Source organism: Typha angustifolia, chromosome 6 (genome assembly GCF_048772165.1).
Source record: "Typha angustifolia cultivar Huaian chromosome 6, ASM4877216v1, whole genome shotgun sequence".
In the NCBI taxonomy this organism is placed as follows: domain Eukaryota; kingdom Viridiplantae; phylum Streptophyta; class Magnoliopsida; order Poales; family Typhaceae; genus Typha; species Typha angustifolia.
The window spans coordinates 10,070,352-10,088,345 of NC_133244.1; the positions used below are offsets into that span (position 1 = coordinate 10,070,352).

At 37.1% G+C, this 17,994-nt stretch overlaps 2 protein-coding genes across 4 annotated transcripts; one reads left to right on the forward strand and one right to left on the reverse strand.

Moving 5' to 3' along the window:
- The first annotated feature begins 50 nt into the window (after positions 1 to 50).
- Positions 51 to 7,578, forward strand: LOC140761164 (zinc finger CCCH domain-containing protein 13). The gene is made up of 11 exons (XM_073098377.1): positions 51 to 351; positions 2,357 to 2,494; positions 2,686 to 2,719; positions 3,370 to 3,508; positions 3,671 to 3,727; positions 4,388 to 4,485; positions 4,588 to 4,659; positions 4,764 to 4,975; positions 6,026 to 6,222; positions 6,382 to 6,594; positions 7,356 to 7,578. The coding sequence occupies exons 1-11, from the start codon at positions 225 to 227 to the stop codon at positions 7,449 to 7,451; spliced, it is 1,383 nt and encodes a 460-aa protein (XP_072954478.1). The 5' UTR covers positions 51 to 224; the 3' UTR covers positions 7,452 to 7,578.
- Positions 7,579 to 8,298: 720 nt separating this feature from the next.
- Positions 8,299 to 16,220, reverse strand: LOC140760938 (uncharacterized). Of its 3 annotated transcripts, none has more exons than XM_073098047.1 (20): positions 15,932 to 16,220; positions 15,747 to 15,835; positions 15,504 to 15,613; positions 15,362 to 15,413; positions 14,946 to 15,034; positions 14,745 to 14,811; positions 14,609 to 14,671; positions 14,291 to 14,461; positions 14,075 to 14,168; positions 13,919 to 13,998; positions 13,693 to 13,768; positions 13,581 to 13,624; positions 13,182 to 13,249; positions 12,850 to 12,935; positions 12,593 to 12,750; positions 11,178 to 12,492; positions 10,701 to 10,987; positions 9,518 to 9,742; positions 9,267 to 9,423; positions 8,299 to 8,933 (listed from the first exon to the last, which is right to left on the reverse strand). In XM_073098047.1, the coding sequence occupies exons 1-20, from the start codon at positions 16,041 to 16,043 to the stop codon at positions 8,629 to 8,631; spliced, it is 3,648 nt and encodes a 1,215-aa protein (XP_072954148.1). In that variant the 5' UTR covers positions 16,044 to 16,220; the 3' UTR covers positions 8,299 to 8,628. The 3 variants fall into 3 exon arrangements, with proteins under 3 accessions (XP_072954148.1, XP_072954147.1, XP_072954149.1); XM_073098046.1 differs by having other exon boundaries at positions 15,362 to 15,416; XM_073098048.1 differs by lacking the exons at positions 15,747 to 15,835; positions 15,932 to 16,220 and having other exon boundaries at positions 14,946 to 15,027; positions 15,362 to 15,416; positions 15,504 to 15,584.
- Positions 16,221 to 17,994: the final 1,774 nt, after the last annotated feature.

Sequence of the window (17,994 nt, forward strand, 5' to 3'; positions counted from 1 at the left end):
CCCAACCCCCCCGCCCCACGATATCACGGAAGAATATAATAATCTTCCATAAAAGGAGAGCTCTATAGCGATTTCATACGGCAGCGCTTGGAGGTCTCCAGTCCCCAGAGACGACGAGGGTAGGGTTTTCTGGAAACCCAATCTAGGGTTCTTACTCCATCTCCATCTCTTTTGTGATCTCGGGGGCTCGATCCGTTTTATATTTCTGTCATTGTGCCGCCGTCATGCTGGGTCGTAAGCTCTACAAGACGAAGCTATGTATACTGTTCCAGAAGGGCCGCTGCTCTCGAGCGAGCTGCAACTTCGCCCACGGCGAAGCGGAGCTCCGCCGCTTCTCTGGATCCTTCAATGGTTAGTTCCTGTTGTAGATATTGGGGGAAAAAAAAGAGAGAGGATAGAATTAGAGGAGAGTTACTGAATTCTGTTCTTATTTCAGGGTTTAGTGCTTTATTTTTTGTTACTTAGTGAGATAATGTTCCCGTTATAACTATTAGATATCTATTCTTCTTTTTGTTAGATTAATTCTTGGATCTTGATGGTCGATAATTTGATGTCTTCATTGGTAATTTGATTTCGTCTAAGATTTCCGTAAATTCTAGCATTATAGTATCTTTCCTTGCTAGAATGCCTTTCTGATCTTCATCTTATGTGCTGTGATGTTTCTTCATGGGTATAAGATGACAATCTTGACGAAGAATTGACGATGTCATGTGTAAGATATTTATCAGTAGTTGCTGAAACTTGAATAACACTAGAGACATCAATGAAGACAATCTATCTGTGGATCTTGACTGCCTGAGTTGTTGCAGAAGCATCGCATCTCCTATATTGAGGATAGAGAAGTTTGTCATTTTAGTTACACGTTTTCTTGCTATTCCTAAAAGTAAGCTGGTGTGGCCTCACATTTGTGCTTGTTGTTTTAGACAATTTTTTTATTAGGTCATGGTTTTGCATTTGATATAAACCATTAGATGCTCATGGTTTATAACGTGATCATTATCTTTTTTATGATTTGTATTCTCCAATAATAGCATCATGAGGAAGCAATAACAAACAGAAAGAATAAAATTTTCTGGATTACTGGAATGTATAGAGAGGAAATGCCACAAGACAGTTGGAATGACAAGTAGCTTTGAATTATTATTATTTTTTTACGGCTTAAATAACTATGGAATTTGTTGTAGATAGTTTAGTAAAGGAATATAATGAAATAAAGAGTTGAATAATATAAAATAAAGTAACAGTGAACATAGGTTGAGGGAAGGATGAGCCAATTTGAGTGCCTGTAAACTATTCTTAATGCATGCTTAGTTAAATTGACTAAAACAGGAGAATTTCAGTAGTGGAAAGTTTAAATTAGTGGAATAGGACAAAAAAATGCTTAGAAGTGCATTATCTGCTTTTGTTTGCTTGCTTTTTTGCATGTACATTATGTAGTATGATTTGTTTACTTCTTGCATTGACAACTTCAGTGCCATATCCTGCAGATGGAAAATACTTCCTTAAATTAGTGGTCAATAATCTAGTCAGATGAAGCTTATTGCAGAAAATTGTGGCATTGTTCCTGGTTTTCTTTTGATTTTGTTACCATTCAAATTATCAACATTCCAAACAGATTTATTAGTATCTTCTCAGCTGGAGGATGTCATATGCTGATTTTGGTAGCCCCTTCAGTTGGTATTATTGTATTCTTTTCATCTTTATGATAATTATTCGGTATCAGGAGGGGGACGTGAGGGATCTTGTGTTGTTTGCTACATGCTCATTGAAATGCGTACTATGTGTCATGATCTCTGCATTAACAGGTTCTGCAAATAATCAAGCGAGTCATATGGTTCTTTTGATTCGGGTGCATCAATCAATTTCATCTGGTTGAATCTATAGTAGCTATTATTCACCAATTTGTCATATAAGGATAGATTTGTGGAGGGATATCTGGACACAGCAGAATGAAATATATTGGATGATACTTGGATGGAGTTTCTTTCTTCATTATATCTTGAGATATTATTGAGGACAAAGCTGTTCACTTCCTATTACGATAATCAAATACCACTTCAGGAGGAGGATTTTACTACTTTATGCATCAGTTTTACACTATCTGAGAGGTTCTGTTGGTGATCCATGGAAATACCTGGGTATTTCCTTATCTGTTAGTTTTATGGCTCACTTGTTTTGTGGCCACTTGGAATTATTGAGGAGGCAGTGCTACTTGTTATTAATTGAATATCTCATATAACTCAAGGTTATGGTAAGCTTAAAAAGGTTCATGGGTTCTCTCGCCTCCTTGTTGCCTGCCTTCAATTATTCAAAGAATAAGGCCCTCCGTTGTGACACCTCTTTTTCCTGACTGTAGGTAGGCGTGACTATAGGAGTGGGGACTTGAGAGATAAGCTTGACAGAAGAAATTCTCCGCATAGAAGATACTCACCTGGAAGGGATTCTAGAGGTCGTCATTCTTTTCATGCTCAAAAGCCAATTTCACATGACAGGGGCAAGTATCCATCCATTGTTTTGTCCTCTTTGTTGTTCTTTACCCTACCACAGTAATATATTTAGATTGAGTTCATAGGTCTCTGCAAATGAAGTTTGATTACATGAGATACTTGCTTCTTTTTAAAAATTATATAGTGCTTTCTGTACCATATTCTTGTATCCTTATGTCTCTTGGAAATCTAATTGCAGGCTCTAGCCTCTCAAAGTCCCCTATCAGAAAGAGGTAAATGAGCTTATTTATATTTTTCAGTCTTAAATAGTACAAATTTTAGTCCATCAATTTACTTTTGTTTGGTTAATGTTTATAAGTATACTGTGTAAGCATGATTTATGGATGCTACTTTAGCTCAAGGAGATAAGCTAGTTGCAAGTTTTCGATCTGGGTCTGGTTTTGGTTTCCTAACTCACTAAAAAGAAGTATATTGGTAAGCTCAGATTTTGCTTGTTTTAACCATGGATTAAAGTATAAACTGATCCCGATCCGTATCGCGGAAATGGATCAGCCAATCCCTGTTCTGAAATGTTCGAACAGGAAAATCAATACAGCCGATGCTATCGTTTTCTTCAAGCAAGCGATCTCGATCCCAAAACTGATACTAAGAACTTTGGTTCTGACTTTATACATAAAAGATACTACAAATATTCTTTTTTAATTCAATTGTTTGTTTTAAAAAATTGTATAATCAGTAGAGTAGAGAAAGAACACAAACCTTTAAATAATGTCAAATCCAACAAAAGAGCTTCTGCCAACTTCCTTTTACACAAGATACTTGCAAAAGCAATAAAAGTTTTTTTAATCTTTGACACTTGGGAAGGGTGCAACCCAGTTCAGGTAATCAGGCTGTTTCACCAAACTTTTCGTGGCTGTCTCAGTGAGAGAAGGCATAGGAAGAGGCAGCTTACAGATGGAGAAAGTGATGCATCTGGGAGCTTAAAAGTTTCTGAGAACCATGATGATAGGAGAAAAGAAGACAAGGGTTCTTATGATGAGAAAGATGAGCTTGAAGAGCAGGTGAAAAGCTTTAAAAAAATTATTTTTATACATAGCTTATTATTCTTGCACCAATCATCATCTGGAAGGTTGGGTACTTATTATTTTATTTTACTTGATTGTTGTGCCATGTTTATATCTCCAAGCTTGTTTTTCCCTTAACATCATTTTAACTCTGCACAGCTAAAACAAATGCAGTTGGATATTGATATTCTCAATGATGATAAATCTCATTTAGAGGTCAGTTTTACTTTTCTTCAATCTTGTATGCTGTAGATTGTTCCATGTCATTGTTACTCCTATCCTACCTATATCTTTGATTTATTGCTGATGCTTTGACTTCAGACTATTGAAAGTGCCTGCAAATGCAGCAATATTGTTGTTTGAATATTTTATTTTTCTGCTCCTTTGTGATTGATATTCTGAGTGTTTTGCTTCTATATGGTGGTTTTCCTATCTTAGATTTATAGAAAGATTCATAGTGATAACCTATGCTGTAAAGCATGTAAATTAATACGAAATAAAATTGTTTCGTTTTACCAATTAGTGTTTGACTGTTTTCTAATATGAACTAACTTATCAATAGTCACATCCATTATTTAAGAATCGTCATATACATAATTGTAGTTCTAATGCATTTCTTTATTAGTTTAATGTCTATTGAACAGCTGTCCTACTTTTAGGACCGGCATCAAATGAGTTTCATGACCACGGTTCTTATGGTTGAAAACTTGAAATTATATGCTAGTATTTTAACTTCTTAAGAGTCTTCTGGACTTTCTTCTTCCTTTTTTTTGGTACTTTTCATTTGTGATGTAATCTTTGAGCTGCTTTGCTTCATGTATCACATCTTTGTGACTATTGGTATCTGATATTAGTATTTTCTTTTTTAATTCATAGATCATTCTGGAGGAGAAGGTTGATGAAGCAAACATACTTTCTAGTGAAATAGAGAACCTTGAGCTGCAATTGAGCAAGGAGCAAGAAGAATGTAAAAGGTTTTTATTCTATCAGTAGTGTTGGAGAACCTAACATTCCATTGCTTGCACCTTTTGTCTTATAGTTTTATTTATTTATTTATTTATTTATTTGGCGGGTAGGATCACCTCAAAATTAAAGAAGTTCATTAAAGCTCATGGGCGTTACATAAAAGCACAAGCAGAGTTAAAAAGGCAGGTCTCAGTTACTCATTTGATAACTGTCAATCTTGCACTTTCTAGAATAATTTTTGCAAGCTTATTGCTGCGTTTGTTGACTTGCGGGAAGAAATTGATAGGTCACAAGCCCGTCTTCAGAGGTTGAGTGATGTCATTGCTTCAGATACCTTACGGTCAGCAAATGAAGAAGATTCAAGTGTAAATGTTCTGAGTGATGGTGAACCCAACGATGATTACCAAACTGGTTCAAGGAGTGATCAGTTGCAGAATCATGTATCTTCAACCAACAAGAGACCTTTTGCCTATTCAACAAGTGAGGAGGCAAAAACAGGTAGCTCTTTCTAAAGTTTCATATGGATGACTTTCAAGACAGCCATAATATCATTCCGTTATAATTTATAATTTTTTTAAGTTGTGAAAAAGTGTTCGTGCTGGTACTTCAAAATCTTATTGTGGTAATATAATATATCATATAAAGAACTCCATAATGATTTAGGTTGTGAGAATGCTTACATTTTCTTTTGTTTTTTATTTTTCCTTTTGCATTTAAAGCAACAAAAATTTCTTTAAGAGCACATCACTTGGATTGTTTTCTTGTGGATTCGCTTCATTGACACAGCCTGTCCAGCAACAGGGGATGAGGCTTTGAACATCTTGCTCTCCCAAAACATTAGATCAGCCTCGTGCTAAAACCCTCTCTTTGTAATGCATCAGAAGTTTACACACTTATCATTTTTGTGTTGCATATTAAGTTTTCATGGTAACAGTGGATCAGCCTCATGCTAAAACCCTCTCTTTTTAATGCATCAGAAGTTTACGCACTTATTGTTTTTGTGTTGCATGTTAAGTTTTCATGATTCTATCTTGCAGAGGCCACTCAGACGTATATTTACCAGAAATCCTTTTACATGATATCGGTGTCCATTTAATCATCTTTTTTGTGCAATTTCTTTGTCATGCTTATCATTATAAGCTTCCATTTCTTATTGGGATTATAATAAGTACATGTTTAGGTCAGGATGGTTTGTCTCATGTCAAGTTGTTTTGCTTTCATCTATGTCTGCCCTCTTTCAAGTATCAAACTTCTGATAAAGGAATCATTCAATTGCTTGTTTGCATTTCTCTTGGCACAGGGGAACAATGTTTTTTTGTTGCAGTCAGTGTAATACTACAAATTCCTATATGATCTCTTAACTCTTGGTTAGATGCTAGTCACTTTTCTTGTAACTATCAACTTTTGTTTGTCTGATTGGGCCTTTTTAATTTGTATAGTTAGATTTGTCTTCTCTTGCCTGCTTTTGTAGGTTTGAACTTCTGCTAAAATCAAAATTAGGATGTGCTCATGTTTCTTGTTTTGATGCAATCCTTTGGATTGTTTCAGGGATTTTACAAAAAAAGGGGAGATTTTCGGATGTGATTTCTAAATTAGAGAAGAATAGACTGGAAGGAAGTACTCCACATGCGGCATATAATAGCAAGAGAACTGAAACAGGGAAATCAGTCTTCATTAAAAACAAGATGTTGGAAGAAGATAAGCGAGGATCTTTTGTGTCTGCTGGCATTGGTAATTTGGACAAGGTTAGATATAATTTTCTCATGCTTAAAACTAATTCTTTGGGTGATGCTTGGAAGCTGTAGGTCTAATAATGCTGGAAGTATTTTATTATTCTTCTCAGAACTTTTTACATGCTTGAAGAATGCTTTATCTTGATTGATTGGTCATTTTGCAAATAACAGCTAAAGGTTTCTGAAGTTAAAAACCTGCTGCCCTCGACCAGTATGGCTGCTCATGCTGTAGATGAACTCGGTGAAACCATAGAACTGGAGGAGAAGCTTGAATCAATGGAGGGTACTAGAATCCTTGGAAATGGATCTTTGAATAAGAGAACCAACTCATCTTATATGCCGCCACCGCCTCCTCCACCAGTAACTCAAAATGCTTACAAGCAAGTAAGATAATTTGCTTATGAGATTGTCATTCTATTTAGCTTCTTACATGCACCTAATATAAGATGAAAAGATATAATTCCAGATTTCCAGGTATAATTATTTATGGCTTGTTCTTCATCTCTCTTAATTCACTGCATTCAATCATTGGATGTTTGCTAGATAATAATGTCTGAATCCCTTATCCAGTTATTCATTAATTTTTATCTGTTATTTCTCATCATGGAATTTGACTTCGAAGAAAGTGTCTTGATGATAAAGAGCTGAACCAGTAATTAGTTTACCATGAAAAAAACTCACATTATTGTCATTGTGCTTTAACAATAAGACATTTTCTTACATTATTCTATTATACTTTCAGTGACACTCATTCATGCCCTATATAAATCCTTTGATAATAGAAGGGTCTTCAGATTTCTCTGTGGTTCTTTTGAGATATTTTCTATGCAAAATATGATTACTCTGGTTATTGATGATTTTACTCCTATTGTTTTTGCTAATTTTTCCATACTTATTTTGCGGTGACCGGTGTTTTAAGATTTTATTGATAGCAAAGTATGTGCTAAGAATGCATCTTTTTAACTTCTGTGACTCCATGATAATGACTTAATACGTTTTTTTTTAAAAAAAATTCATGCTCAACTTTACTGTGTGACCATAGCATAAACCTGTTATCACTCCTGAAAGCAAGCATCAAGTGGTACTTTTGCCTTGAAATTTTTTGTGAATCAGCAGCCTACTTACTAATTTGGATGGTTTTTCAGTACGAGGGTGATGATGAGGAAGTGGATGTAGAAAAGGTGGATTCTGAGATGGTAGATATTGATTTCAACAGCGAGGTTGAAATTGAGCAGGTCTAACACATCTATTTTGTTTGTGGGTTAGTTTCAGGAGGGAGGAGGCTTTTTGTATTTTCTAATTTGCAGCTTCTGGCTTTGTACATCTTTGATGAATTTCTGATTCTGGAAACTTATTTTCTAATGTAGACATCTTGTCAATTTAGTCATACTGTTCCATGCGATGGCCAAAAGAAACATCCCTTCGTCCTTTCTTTCTTGACGATTATGATTATGACTAGAACGGTTTAACTGGAAACGACAAACCATCTGAAAACAAATTACTTTTTCCTACTAGAGGATTAAGGGCCTGTATCGCTAGACATTGTACTCATGAGTGGTTCATTTTTTTATGGAGCTTCTGTGGATTCAATCTCATACGCCTGTCTTGGGTATCTCTATTGTTAAATCCTTTTTTTTGCTATCACCACATTGCTTTTTATAGGTTATTCTATATATCTACCAGCCAGTTGCTTTTAGGTGCAGATATTTGCCAGAAAAAGCTACGGATTCAGTTATGCTATCAACGCGACCTACCAGTTTTGTACGATGCGTTATTTTACTTTTTTTTTAGGTTGAGAGAATCCGATACGTATTGTTATTGCACGTACGCTTTGGTGTGCGGTTGTCGGTGTCTATACTTCTCAGCAGCGATAGTTTGTTATGCACACGACTCGCCATCCATTCCTCCCGTGCCCAAATTTACAAATACATGGAAAAGAAAATGTCGATATCCTCTGTCATTAAAATGAGGGATTGGGGGAAGCTTCAGAGCCTAAGTAAAAATTGCAGAATGAATACTGAACATTCTCGCACCCCCTAAGTTTTACCTACATCAGTATATGGTTTTGATGAACCTCCAAATGTAAGATAAAAACAAAATTAAATTGATTAGATAAAAATTTTAATACTGTCATGTCGCTGAAGAAATGAAAGACTAAGGATTGACAAGTAGTTATTTCCCTAATTACCCAATATTATTTGGGTAATGTCACAGCAACTTGATCTTCCTTCTTGAATTTCCCTTCGCTCAAATGATAGACGCACGGTCTGGCTATAAGGTACAAAAAGCCAGATCCACATTTATTTGAACCTGGTATGCGCTCAACAACATTGTATGTACAAAAGAATAGGACTACGCTCAAAAGATTTCCAGTTTCATCTTTGCCCTATACACCGAAAAAGAAACCTCCAGTCCACCTTAAATCAAAGTACGCAATCTGACCAATAAAATTTGGATGCTCTCAAGCTTTTGGTTTAGTTGTTTCATTTCTAAAACATGTCTAGAATCCTCTGAACTGCTCATCTCGGAAACAAGGTTTGAGCATCTGACCTGTGAATCTGACACCTCAGCTTCTAGTGAAGCAATCATCGTTTCCAAGGTCTCATTTGGACCCTCTGCAATGCTATTGGCGGTCGGAGCTCGAGGAGAGAAGCTGATGCTGCCAGCACTACTTCGCCTACTAAGTTTTTCTGGTGTAAAAATCTTATCCAAGCCTCCACTCCCTGCATCAATAATGAAAAACACTTGCAAAGTGAGTTATCCCACTAACCAAATTTACATTAAAGTAATTTTGAGGCTAAAATAAAAGCATGCAAGAAAGAAAAGCTCCCAAAATTGACACAAGATCCACATGATCACCATTTTACAAAGTAATTTGCAGGTCTGTCAAACAATAGAGTTTATTCTTCTGCTTTCCTTGTAGAACAAAACCAAAAAGATGGCAACTTACGCTAGAAAACTTTACTCCATGTACATTCCGAGACAAGTGATTTGAAAAATATAATAAAAAAATTGTAAACAAATGAATCTTAAATATCCATAAATCAATTTCATACCAAGATTGCTGAGCTGATCTATAGTACTTTGGCCAAGAGACTCATCAAGCTTAAGCAAACGCAGAATTCCCGCAGCAATTCTACCCATGGAATCAACTTCGGACCTACAAAGGCAAGCAAGATGCTCCAGTTCCTCTTTTGTAGCAACTGCCTCTATCTGTGTCATAAGCCCAAGATAAACAATTTAGCCTTCTATTATACGCAAAAACAACTTTTATCAACAAATTATCATATGACAGAAAATTCATTACAGGTTGTTTGACTGAAAACTGGATATTCTCTATTGTCCATTTGGCTTCTTCATAACTTCCATGCTCATCAATGACTAAACTGGCCACAATGTTTATGCCTTCACCATTATCAACAGTTCCCATACTGTTTGTATCTTTATCTATTCGAGCAACTTGCATCATATTTGCTTGGATGATTTCATTTCTGTAACGAGGCTTCAGTGCCTGCAAACCTTCCACTCCCACCTGAAAGCACCAAACAACAAACCCAGATTAGGAGATAAAACCAATAGACTATTCAAAGTAATGTATAGTATTTTAGAACAGAAAACTAGAGACAATAATGTATCAAGATAAAATATTGTAACCTTAACATTGGTAACAGCACTCTCTCTCCAAAATAGGGGAGAAACCATTAAAAACAACAATAATGGTTAACTTTTCATCATTTGTTAGCAAGCTAGAAAATCCATGTAGTCTAGCAAAAATGATCAAAGAGGCAAATGAAAGACAATCCAAGAGTGACGGAAGAGATTGGTTTATCATTTTAGAAGATTTGGACTTGGCTAAGAAAACTCATTTTGATTGGTTCAGTCAAGTCATATACATGTCAGGGACCTTCAGTTTTACACATCTCATGTAAACTTCAATCACCAGATAGTTGATCATGAAACTAGCCACTTTAGGCATCTCATAAAATTTCTGTGTTGCTATACATACATGTAAGATGGGAATATGCAAGATCCAAAAAATCATGACCAAAGAAGGATATGCTTAGAATGTCACAAACTTGTAAGACAAATATTAAGTTAGATAACCAAGAATTGCACCTGCAATGTTGTAACCATTATGACTTCTTCAGGAAAGATGGGCACATTTGGATGAAGCAACAAATCGTAGATGCAATGTGCAATTTGTGGGAAAGGATTGTATGATAATGATGACATATATTTAAGCATCATAACTGGCATTTGATAGTGTGGTGGTGAAATTGTTCGAGATATTCTCAACAAAGAAATATATCATAAAATATAATAGAGAACTTTTGGACTGCAACTTGGCAATGTTAAGTGACAGAATTTTTGTCTATGGACTTCCTCTCTCTCTGAAAAGGAAGTGACAGAATTTTCAAGTTTGCAGCTAATACTTTTTAGTTATTTATTCAATGCGAAAAATAGAGAATATTAAGGCAACCAAAAGATACCTTGAATGATTCCACAGGAAACATCTTTTTCTTCCGCAAATTGATAATGCTACTAGTGTTAGATTTACCATTACTTTTTCCTTTTACTTGTAAGTTTTGGAATGTCATATGCCAACACTTATCTTCTCTACTGACAAAATCACCATTGCAAGGCAACCACTCTTCCCCTATTTCTTCCATCCCTTCAAGAGCGAATAACCAATTCTTTAGTTCTATTGATATATCAAGATCATCCGGCATCCCCAGTTCTATAAGTTCACCATGACCTTCATCTTCCAAATGTCCATCTGAAATAATGCAAGAAAAGAAGAGATGGGAAAAGAGATTCAGAAAATAACAAAGAAATTTCATTTATGATATTTGAAATTGATGCATGTGATTTTCATGTACAGTTTAAAAACTTTACTCTAGCAATAAGAATATTTTCACATTAACAAAAATATAGCACAAATTGAAAGTTAAGTTTATATGCCATACTGTGCTTATTGGAATTAGCAAGAGAAGATGACTTGAAAAGCTTTGCGAGTGGACCAGAAGATAAGTCCTTCACTCCTTTCAGCAGCCCCTCTCCAGGACCACCATCTGGCCCAAGAATACCAAACCGATGCAACAAAGATTCGGTATAGCCTATTCCACCACCCAGGCGTACACCAGATATCTTAGTGGACACATTCAAACTATGGCACTCCAAATCCTGCACGTCGTAAGGCATCACATGGTCGACGGTAACATCAAGAAATGGAACTGGCTTCACCTGATACTTGCTTTTGTTCTCAACCCAAAATACAGCCCTCATTTTGGGATGCCCATTCCCGGTTACCACAGAGTCATGTTTGTCAGACACCCCTACCCTGTTATCATAATTGACTGTAACTCCATCTAAACAGTTGACAGAGACAGTTTCCCAGTGTAAGTTGGTTGAGACTGCAAAAGCACCACCAAGAGTACGATGGGACACTTTTAGGAAAAGATCTTCTCCAACAAACTGAACTAAGGGAATACCTTGAATGTCCACCCAGGAAGATTCCAAAAAGTTAAGCTGTAGAACATTTACAGATAGACTTACTGCAGTATCACTAGGAATTTTTTTCATTAGTTTTTTACCCATGGACTTGCCATCTGTTATCTGCATTTTCTTTTTACCGACTTTTGTTATCTGTTCTCCTACTCTACCAAAGTAACCATAGAGATCTAAAACAAAGAATAGCTGCTCAACAGAAGTATAAGATAAATATTGCTGGCAGGCTACCCCAATTCTGACAACACCTTCTGGAGGAGGCACATCCAACAAAGGGCTCCCATCTGCAGTGGCCATAGCAGCCTCAAAACATACATCATGCAGTTCAACACACCTCCACAACCCTGCAGACCAATCACCAGAACTTTTCTGTCTTGTTAGCCTGCTGCAGGTTTCAAGTGAGAGGCTAAGATTTGAAGCTCGAGTAATCCACTTCTTCTGACTGGCATCAATAGGTTGGTTTTCCCAGAGAATAAAGCAAGCAGGATCTTTCTCCAGATTTAGTAAAGTGCACTTCAGTGATGGTGATTCTGATAAGCACAGATCCTCTACATGAAGCCTTGCTCCAGAAAAAGATGAATTGGCAAAATGGTCCCCATTTTCAGTGAAATTTGCAATCTTCCCAGCATCTAAAGGAATGGAGAGATCAAACTCTTTGATATTGAACATAAAGGAATTGACTGAGGAATCAGGCAATACAGCCCCAGGGCTGACTACAATTCCATCAGCCAAGAAAGAGGAGATTCTCAAACAGGACTCCTCCTGAAGAGTAATCTGAGAGAAGCATAAACACATGAAATAAGATGACCAAAAAGGGACAAACATCAAGTGTTTGAAACATTTAATATGAAGATTTTTTTTATTTTTTTTTTACCAAAAGGGGTTGGCAATTGATGACCGTCTGTGAAGCAAACTTCGGTGGGCAAGGTGAAGGGTTAATCTGAAGAGAATGAAGGCAAATCAGAGGAACCCCAACATCAAATTGTAACTGTTGATTTCCAAGAGGATAGATCGGAGGACAAAAGTTTTCACCTAGTAAAAGTAATGAAAAAAATTAGTCAACAAATTCAATTCTTGTATGCTAAAGCATAAAGTGTATATCTAGCCACCGAAGAAATGACAAGTGATCACCAAATTTTGGCACATGCAGTGATTCCTGTGTAACAGCCTGCATTGATGGTTGTACCAAGGTGCATGGAGGGTGTGAAAAGGTGTCCCTGCACAGAGAAAATTGTTTGTTGATCCTTATGAAATTCTTCTATTTACACCAGAAAAAAGAAAAATAAAGAACCATCAAAATTGGCATTACAAACAATAAAACTTGAAATGATGCTATATCAAAGTGCTTCGCAAGTACTAGCCAAACGAAATTTTCTGTTTGTATAAATGAAGAAGGTAAAGAAAGCGAGAATTTCTAAAGTTGGAGCTTTGACAGTAATACAGAGAGTAGGCACAGGAATTACCTCAGAAATAGCCCACCGACCTTAATGCAAGATAAGTTTTTTGTGATTTCTCCATCTGATACACTTGCCTGCCAGGAAAAGAAAAGGTACGAATGAACTCAGTGGCAAAAGAAAGGGTGAAATAAGCAAGAATCAATCACACATTGCCTCAGAGGATGCAGTACAGTTGGGATAAAATGTACAAAATTCTCTATATTTTATTTCTTTTGAAGAAAGGAAATCAGAAGCAACTATATAAGTTGATCCTACTATCCTAGTATTATACCTAAAAGGCCACTTTTGTTGATGAAAGAACATATTATATAATTCCATTCAAATTCAGCTAAAAGATGCATCTTTTTTACAGAAGCAAATATATAAAATATTCACAAAGCTGCAAATATGCTAGGAGAAAATTACCCGAGAGAAAAGGAGGGACTGCATCAAAAGTTCTAGCTGAAACTCTGGCAATCAAACAAGGTTAGTGACAGCCAGTATCCAAATCCAAAGAATCTGAAAATGATATACTTACCAGCATCTCTGATGCAGAGAAAAATATGGTCCACAATGATAGAAACCAATGAACATCCTGCTGCTTCGGTGCAACGCTGCTCAGATCAAATCAATATGGAAAATGAGGAACTTAACTCCTACTGCACTCAATAATGAACACCTACTACATATAAGCACAGGTGAGAGCACAATGAATGCAGGAACAGGCATAAACAGATAAAGATAGAGGCAAAGACAGAAGAAACCTGTTGAGCCTTTGGACCCATATCTCCCCTGTTTAGGCAGACATACAATCCCGTCAAAAACCGGAGAAAAGCTCTTAATCCTGTGCAAAATAATTCCAATTTTCTAAACCCCAATATGATATGTCAATGAAGGTTAAAATATGGAGCATGAATTACCAGGTTCACTTAAAGCAGGACAGACAGCTTCTGTAATATGCAACTGAACCTCAAGCCCAAGTGGACTGTTCTGTTCTGTACGCTGAACAGTAATCTGATATTCAAAGAGCGGTTAGAAGAGAACAAGGTGATATATTCTTTAACAACTCAAACAATAATATGTTGGACCCAAGATACATTAGTCCTTTGATGAATGCTAAGGTCACATTTTCTTACATTAGCCTGTCCAGATATTCCTTCAAGGAACCTTTCACCGCCAAAAAATAGTCGTTTTGCACCATCATCATCTCGCCTGTCCTCTTTACTGCTAGGGGAGTCAAACCTTGCGTCAGTGAACATATCAGGATGAGGTAATAGATCAACCGATAGTGACTGCCATTCTAATTTCTGCAATTTAAAGAAGTATAACAATGTCAGAAATTTGAATAACATGATACATGTACACATATATATACACATATGTACTGAGCCAGATAGAAAGTTGTATTTGGGGCCCAATCTTATAACGACAAAAAGGAAAATTAAAGTTGAAACCTTGAAGACATAGATGTATTTTTTATTATTGGAGAAGTCCCTTGCTTCTTTGAGGTTGACAACCTGCCAAAAGAAGTTCTACTTGAAGTAATTGTATAGACATATAAATTGTACTGTGTGAGAAATGAAGAAATACCTGCCAATTTTCGTTTGTGGTATAGAGTAAAAGGTTGCGTATTGTGATGGATGCTAGTGGTGGTGACCTGGCATTTAGCAAGAAGAAGGAACATTCAGTCAATTTGTACAGTTTACTTCATTAGCATCAGAATCAGGCAGGAAGGAGCAAATTAAATAGAAAAGCATGATAGCTCTCTCAGAAGTTCAGTCAAGCAGCTACCAAGTTGCACCTCCTTGACGCTTAGCACCACCTCGTGTTTCAAGAAGAAGGTTAACAGTACCTACTTCCAAAGTCATTCCATCTGCAATCTGATGTGAATAAACTTACATTAGCTTTCAAATTTTAGTTTTTGCACATGAATGTTAGAAGCTTCAGTACACTATAGACGCAATTTAATTTACACTAATAATAGCATTTCCACCACATTACTCTATTTTTGAAATCATCTAATAATTCTAGATAGTATCTTTAAAAAGACTGAAGATATGCTCAGAAAATCTAATACTAGCTAACAACAAATTAGACACAAGATGGAATGCAGAGTTGGCAGGCACTAAACAGCTATCAGCTCAACAGCTGCTCAACCAATTGGAGAAAAATACAAGATGCATGCATCAAGAAATTCAAGTCACGACCTTATCAGAAAACCCGTATCCGCTGCCTTTTGCAGAGGTTGTAGATGATTGACTGCTGTGAACAAGAGAAAACACAAAGAAGACCAATCAGAAACATTACAAACAAGAAACGTAAATTCACATTTAAACCAATGAAATCAACCTGTTTGGACTCTTCAAATTGTCACAATCAGTATTCTCCTCAAGAACAAGATCTAATCTATCAATCTGAACCAGAATCGGCTCTACTTGCACATTCGAAACCGAAGGAAGCTGCACGAAATGAATGAAACCAATTCAGAAACAGATCAACATTTGCCAAAACCTACCCACCCAATTCTCTTTCAAAAACCTACCCACCCAATTCTCTTTCAAGTACACCAAGTCAAATCAATATGCAATTTACCGTGATCTCCAATTTCCCAACTTTGGCGGTGGTTACATTTATAGCCGGTGGCAATCCGACGCTTGCGTGTAGCACATCGCCATCTATATCTGCGCCAATTCGATCAAACGAATACATGAATCGATCCAAAATTGGAACTGTTTAAGAGATTTAAGTGGAATTGGGAGATGGGTTAAGTTGGAGACCTAGATTGGAGAGCTGGGCGGTGCGGCCCTGGAGCTTGAATTGGTCGCGGGAGAAGGACTTGAGCCAGTACTTGAGCGTGTACTCCAGTGCTCGGGCTATGATCGACTCCATTTCCGCCTAAGGAGATGAGCCTCTTCCCCTTCTCAAAGCTTCTCAGAGCTTCTCGGATATTCCGGATCTGGCGGCCGCCGGTCGGAGAATTGCGGGGATCGAGATCGGAGCGGGAGAAGAGGAAAGGAGGGAGTTAAGGGGGGAGGAGTTGGAGGAAAAAAAAAAAAAACACCCCCGCTTTCTTCGATGCGTTTCCTTTTTCCTATAATTTCCTTTTCCCCGCTTTGCCCTTGAGTTCATCCACTGTTTTCGTCGGCGAGAGAGAGAGAGAGAGAGAGAGAGAGAGAGAGAGAGAGGTTTTGACCAAACTAACACTCCCCAATATCTTATTTTACTGAAATTTACCGCACCCCCTAAATCTAATACCAAAAATAATCTATTTTTGGCTACCTATGTCATAAGGTCACTAATATAATAGTACGCAGGATGGATATTTTAATTACTAATTAATTTAAAATTTTATTGGCGATAGATGCAGAGATAGTAAAAATAGATTCATTTTATTGTAAGTTTAGGGAGTAGTTTAGTTTGGTAAATAAAATTTGAAGGATGGTCAGTTTGGTAAAAATACTTAGTTAGCAACAGAAGTAGTTTAAACTCTTTGTGGATGACCTGACCGCATAGTATCTTTATGTGATGTGATTATCATACATATAGTAAAGTATGTTAACAAATATCTCAAACCAAACCAAACCAAACCAAACAAAAGGAATAATAGTTTGTGGTGGATGAAAGTAATTATAATTTTAAAGCTATTGCTGCATGCTTTTGAAGTTTTCACTGGTTGGTAATGGTAGCGTTGTAGGGTCATAACGTAAACCATGAAGAAAGCTTGATGGGTGGGATAAAGGTGCTGTTAAAATATAAATTATTCCTTTTGTACGGCTTCTAATAGTTATGCGAGGACGAGGAGAAATTAACTCTTATTATTATAGATCTGGATTGTGCGTGGGAAATAAGAATCCAATGGGCTGCCCCCGCTGGGGGCTGGGGGCTGGGGGCTGGGGGCTGGGGGCTGGGGGCTGGGCCATATCGCACGTGCATTTGTTCGGTGGATTGGCACGTGCTAGTGCCTTTGCCGCCTTCTATTATCGGTATAAAATTATGCAAATGCCCTTGGATATTTTACAAAACTAATTTAATGTTTTATTTTTTAATGGAAAGCAGCTCATAAGCTCTTTTAACTGACCCAAGCTCTCCAACAAATTACTGGGCTGGGCCAGGCCAGATTGGGTCCGAACTTAACAAATTAAACGAGCAATATTGTAAGCAGCCTTGGGCCTTGGCCCAATAAATAACAATAGGCGGGTGGGGGGGTGTAAAGCTAAAAGTTTCTCTTTATTAGATCGATCCAAATGACGATGATTTCTTTCCAAGACGGGCCACATAAGATAAGCACGTAATGAGTAGGTGGCTATTAATTGTTCAAATAGTTTTGACTAAATTTGGTTGGGTACTTTCGAAATGGAGGGAGGGCTTAATTGCATTCGTAACTACGACGTGCGACGTAGACTCGTACGTGACTTGTGTGCATTTTCCCAGACGTGCATTAGCTTATGATCAGTATATTATTTACTCAGGGCTCCCCTTTTACTCTGTTACGGTCTTTTTCTTTTCTCTCCTTCGAGGAGTCTCTCTTGCCAACATTGGGTCTTGGAGTTGGAGGAGAGGGAGGAGGGAAGAGGTCTCCCTCTATTTTTTTCCCTTTCCTTCTCTCTCATTCTCTTCTTTTCTTTTTCTTTTCATCTTTCCTCCCCTTTTCTTCTTTGTTTGTGTGCTACCAGTGGAGTCCAACGAGAGGTGAGTCCCACGTACCTAGTCAACCATTTGCCTATCTCCTCCATCATCATCTCTTTCTCATGGGCATGATATGAAGTCTGCTCCTCATCGCACATTGACACAAGAGAGGTTTAAGTCTATCCAACTTCACCTCCCTCTAACTCCATTCATA

Bases quoted from the DNA above. Each gene is read 5' to 3' on its own strand.
- LOC140761164 (XM_073098377.1), top strand. From the start codon at position 225: ATGCTGGGTCGTAAGCTCTACAAGACGAAGCTATGTATACTGTTCCAG. The intron at 2,495-2,685 runs GCAAGTATCCAT...ATCTAATTGCAG, and splicing joins GCCAATTTCACATGACAGGG to GCTCTAGCCTCTCAAAGTCC. The intron at 3,509-3,670 runs GTGAAAAGCTTT...AACTCTGCACAG, and splicing joins AAGATGAGCTTGAAGAGCAG to CTAAAACAAATGCAGTTGGA.
- LOC140760938 (XM_073098046.1), bottom strand. From the start codon at position 16,043: ATGGAGTCGATCATAGCCCGAGCACTGGAGTACACGCTCAAGTACTGG. The intron at 13,999-14,074 runs GTAATTCATGCT...TATTTTGCACAG, and splicing joins TCCTGCTTTAAGTGAACCTG to GATTAAGAGCTTTTCTCCGG. The intron at 13,250-13,580 runs GTAATTTTCTCC...TTTTCCTGGCAG, and splicing joins AGTCCCTCCTTTTCTCTCGG to GCAAGTGTATCAGATGGAGA.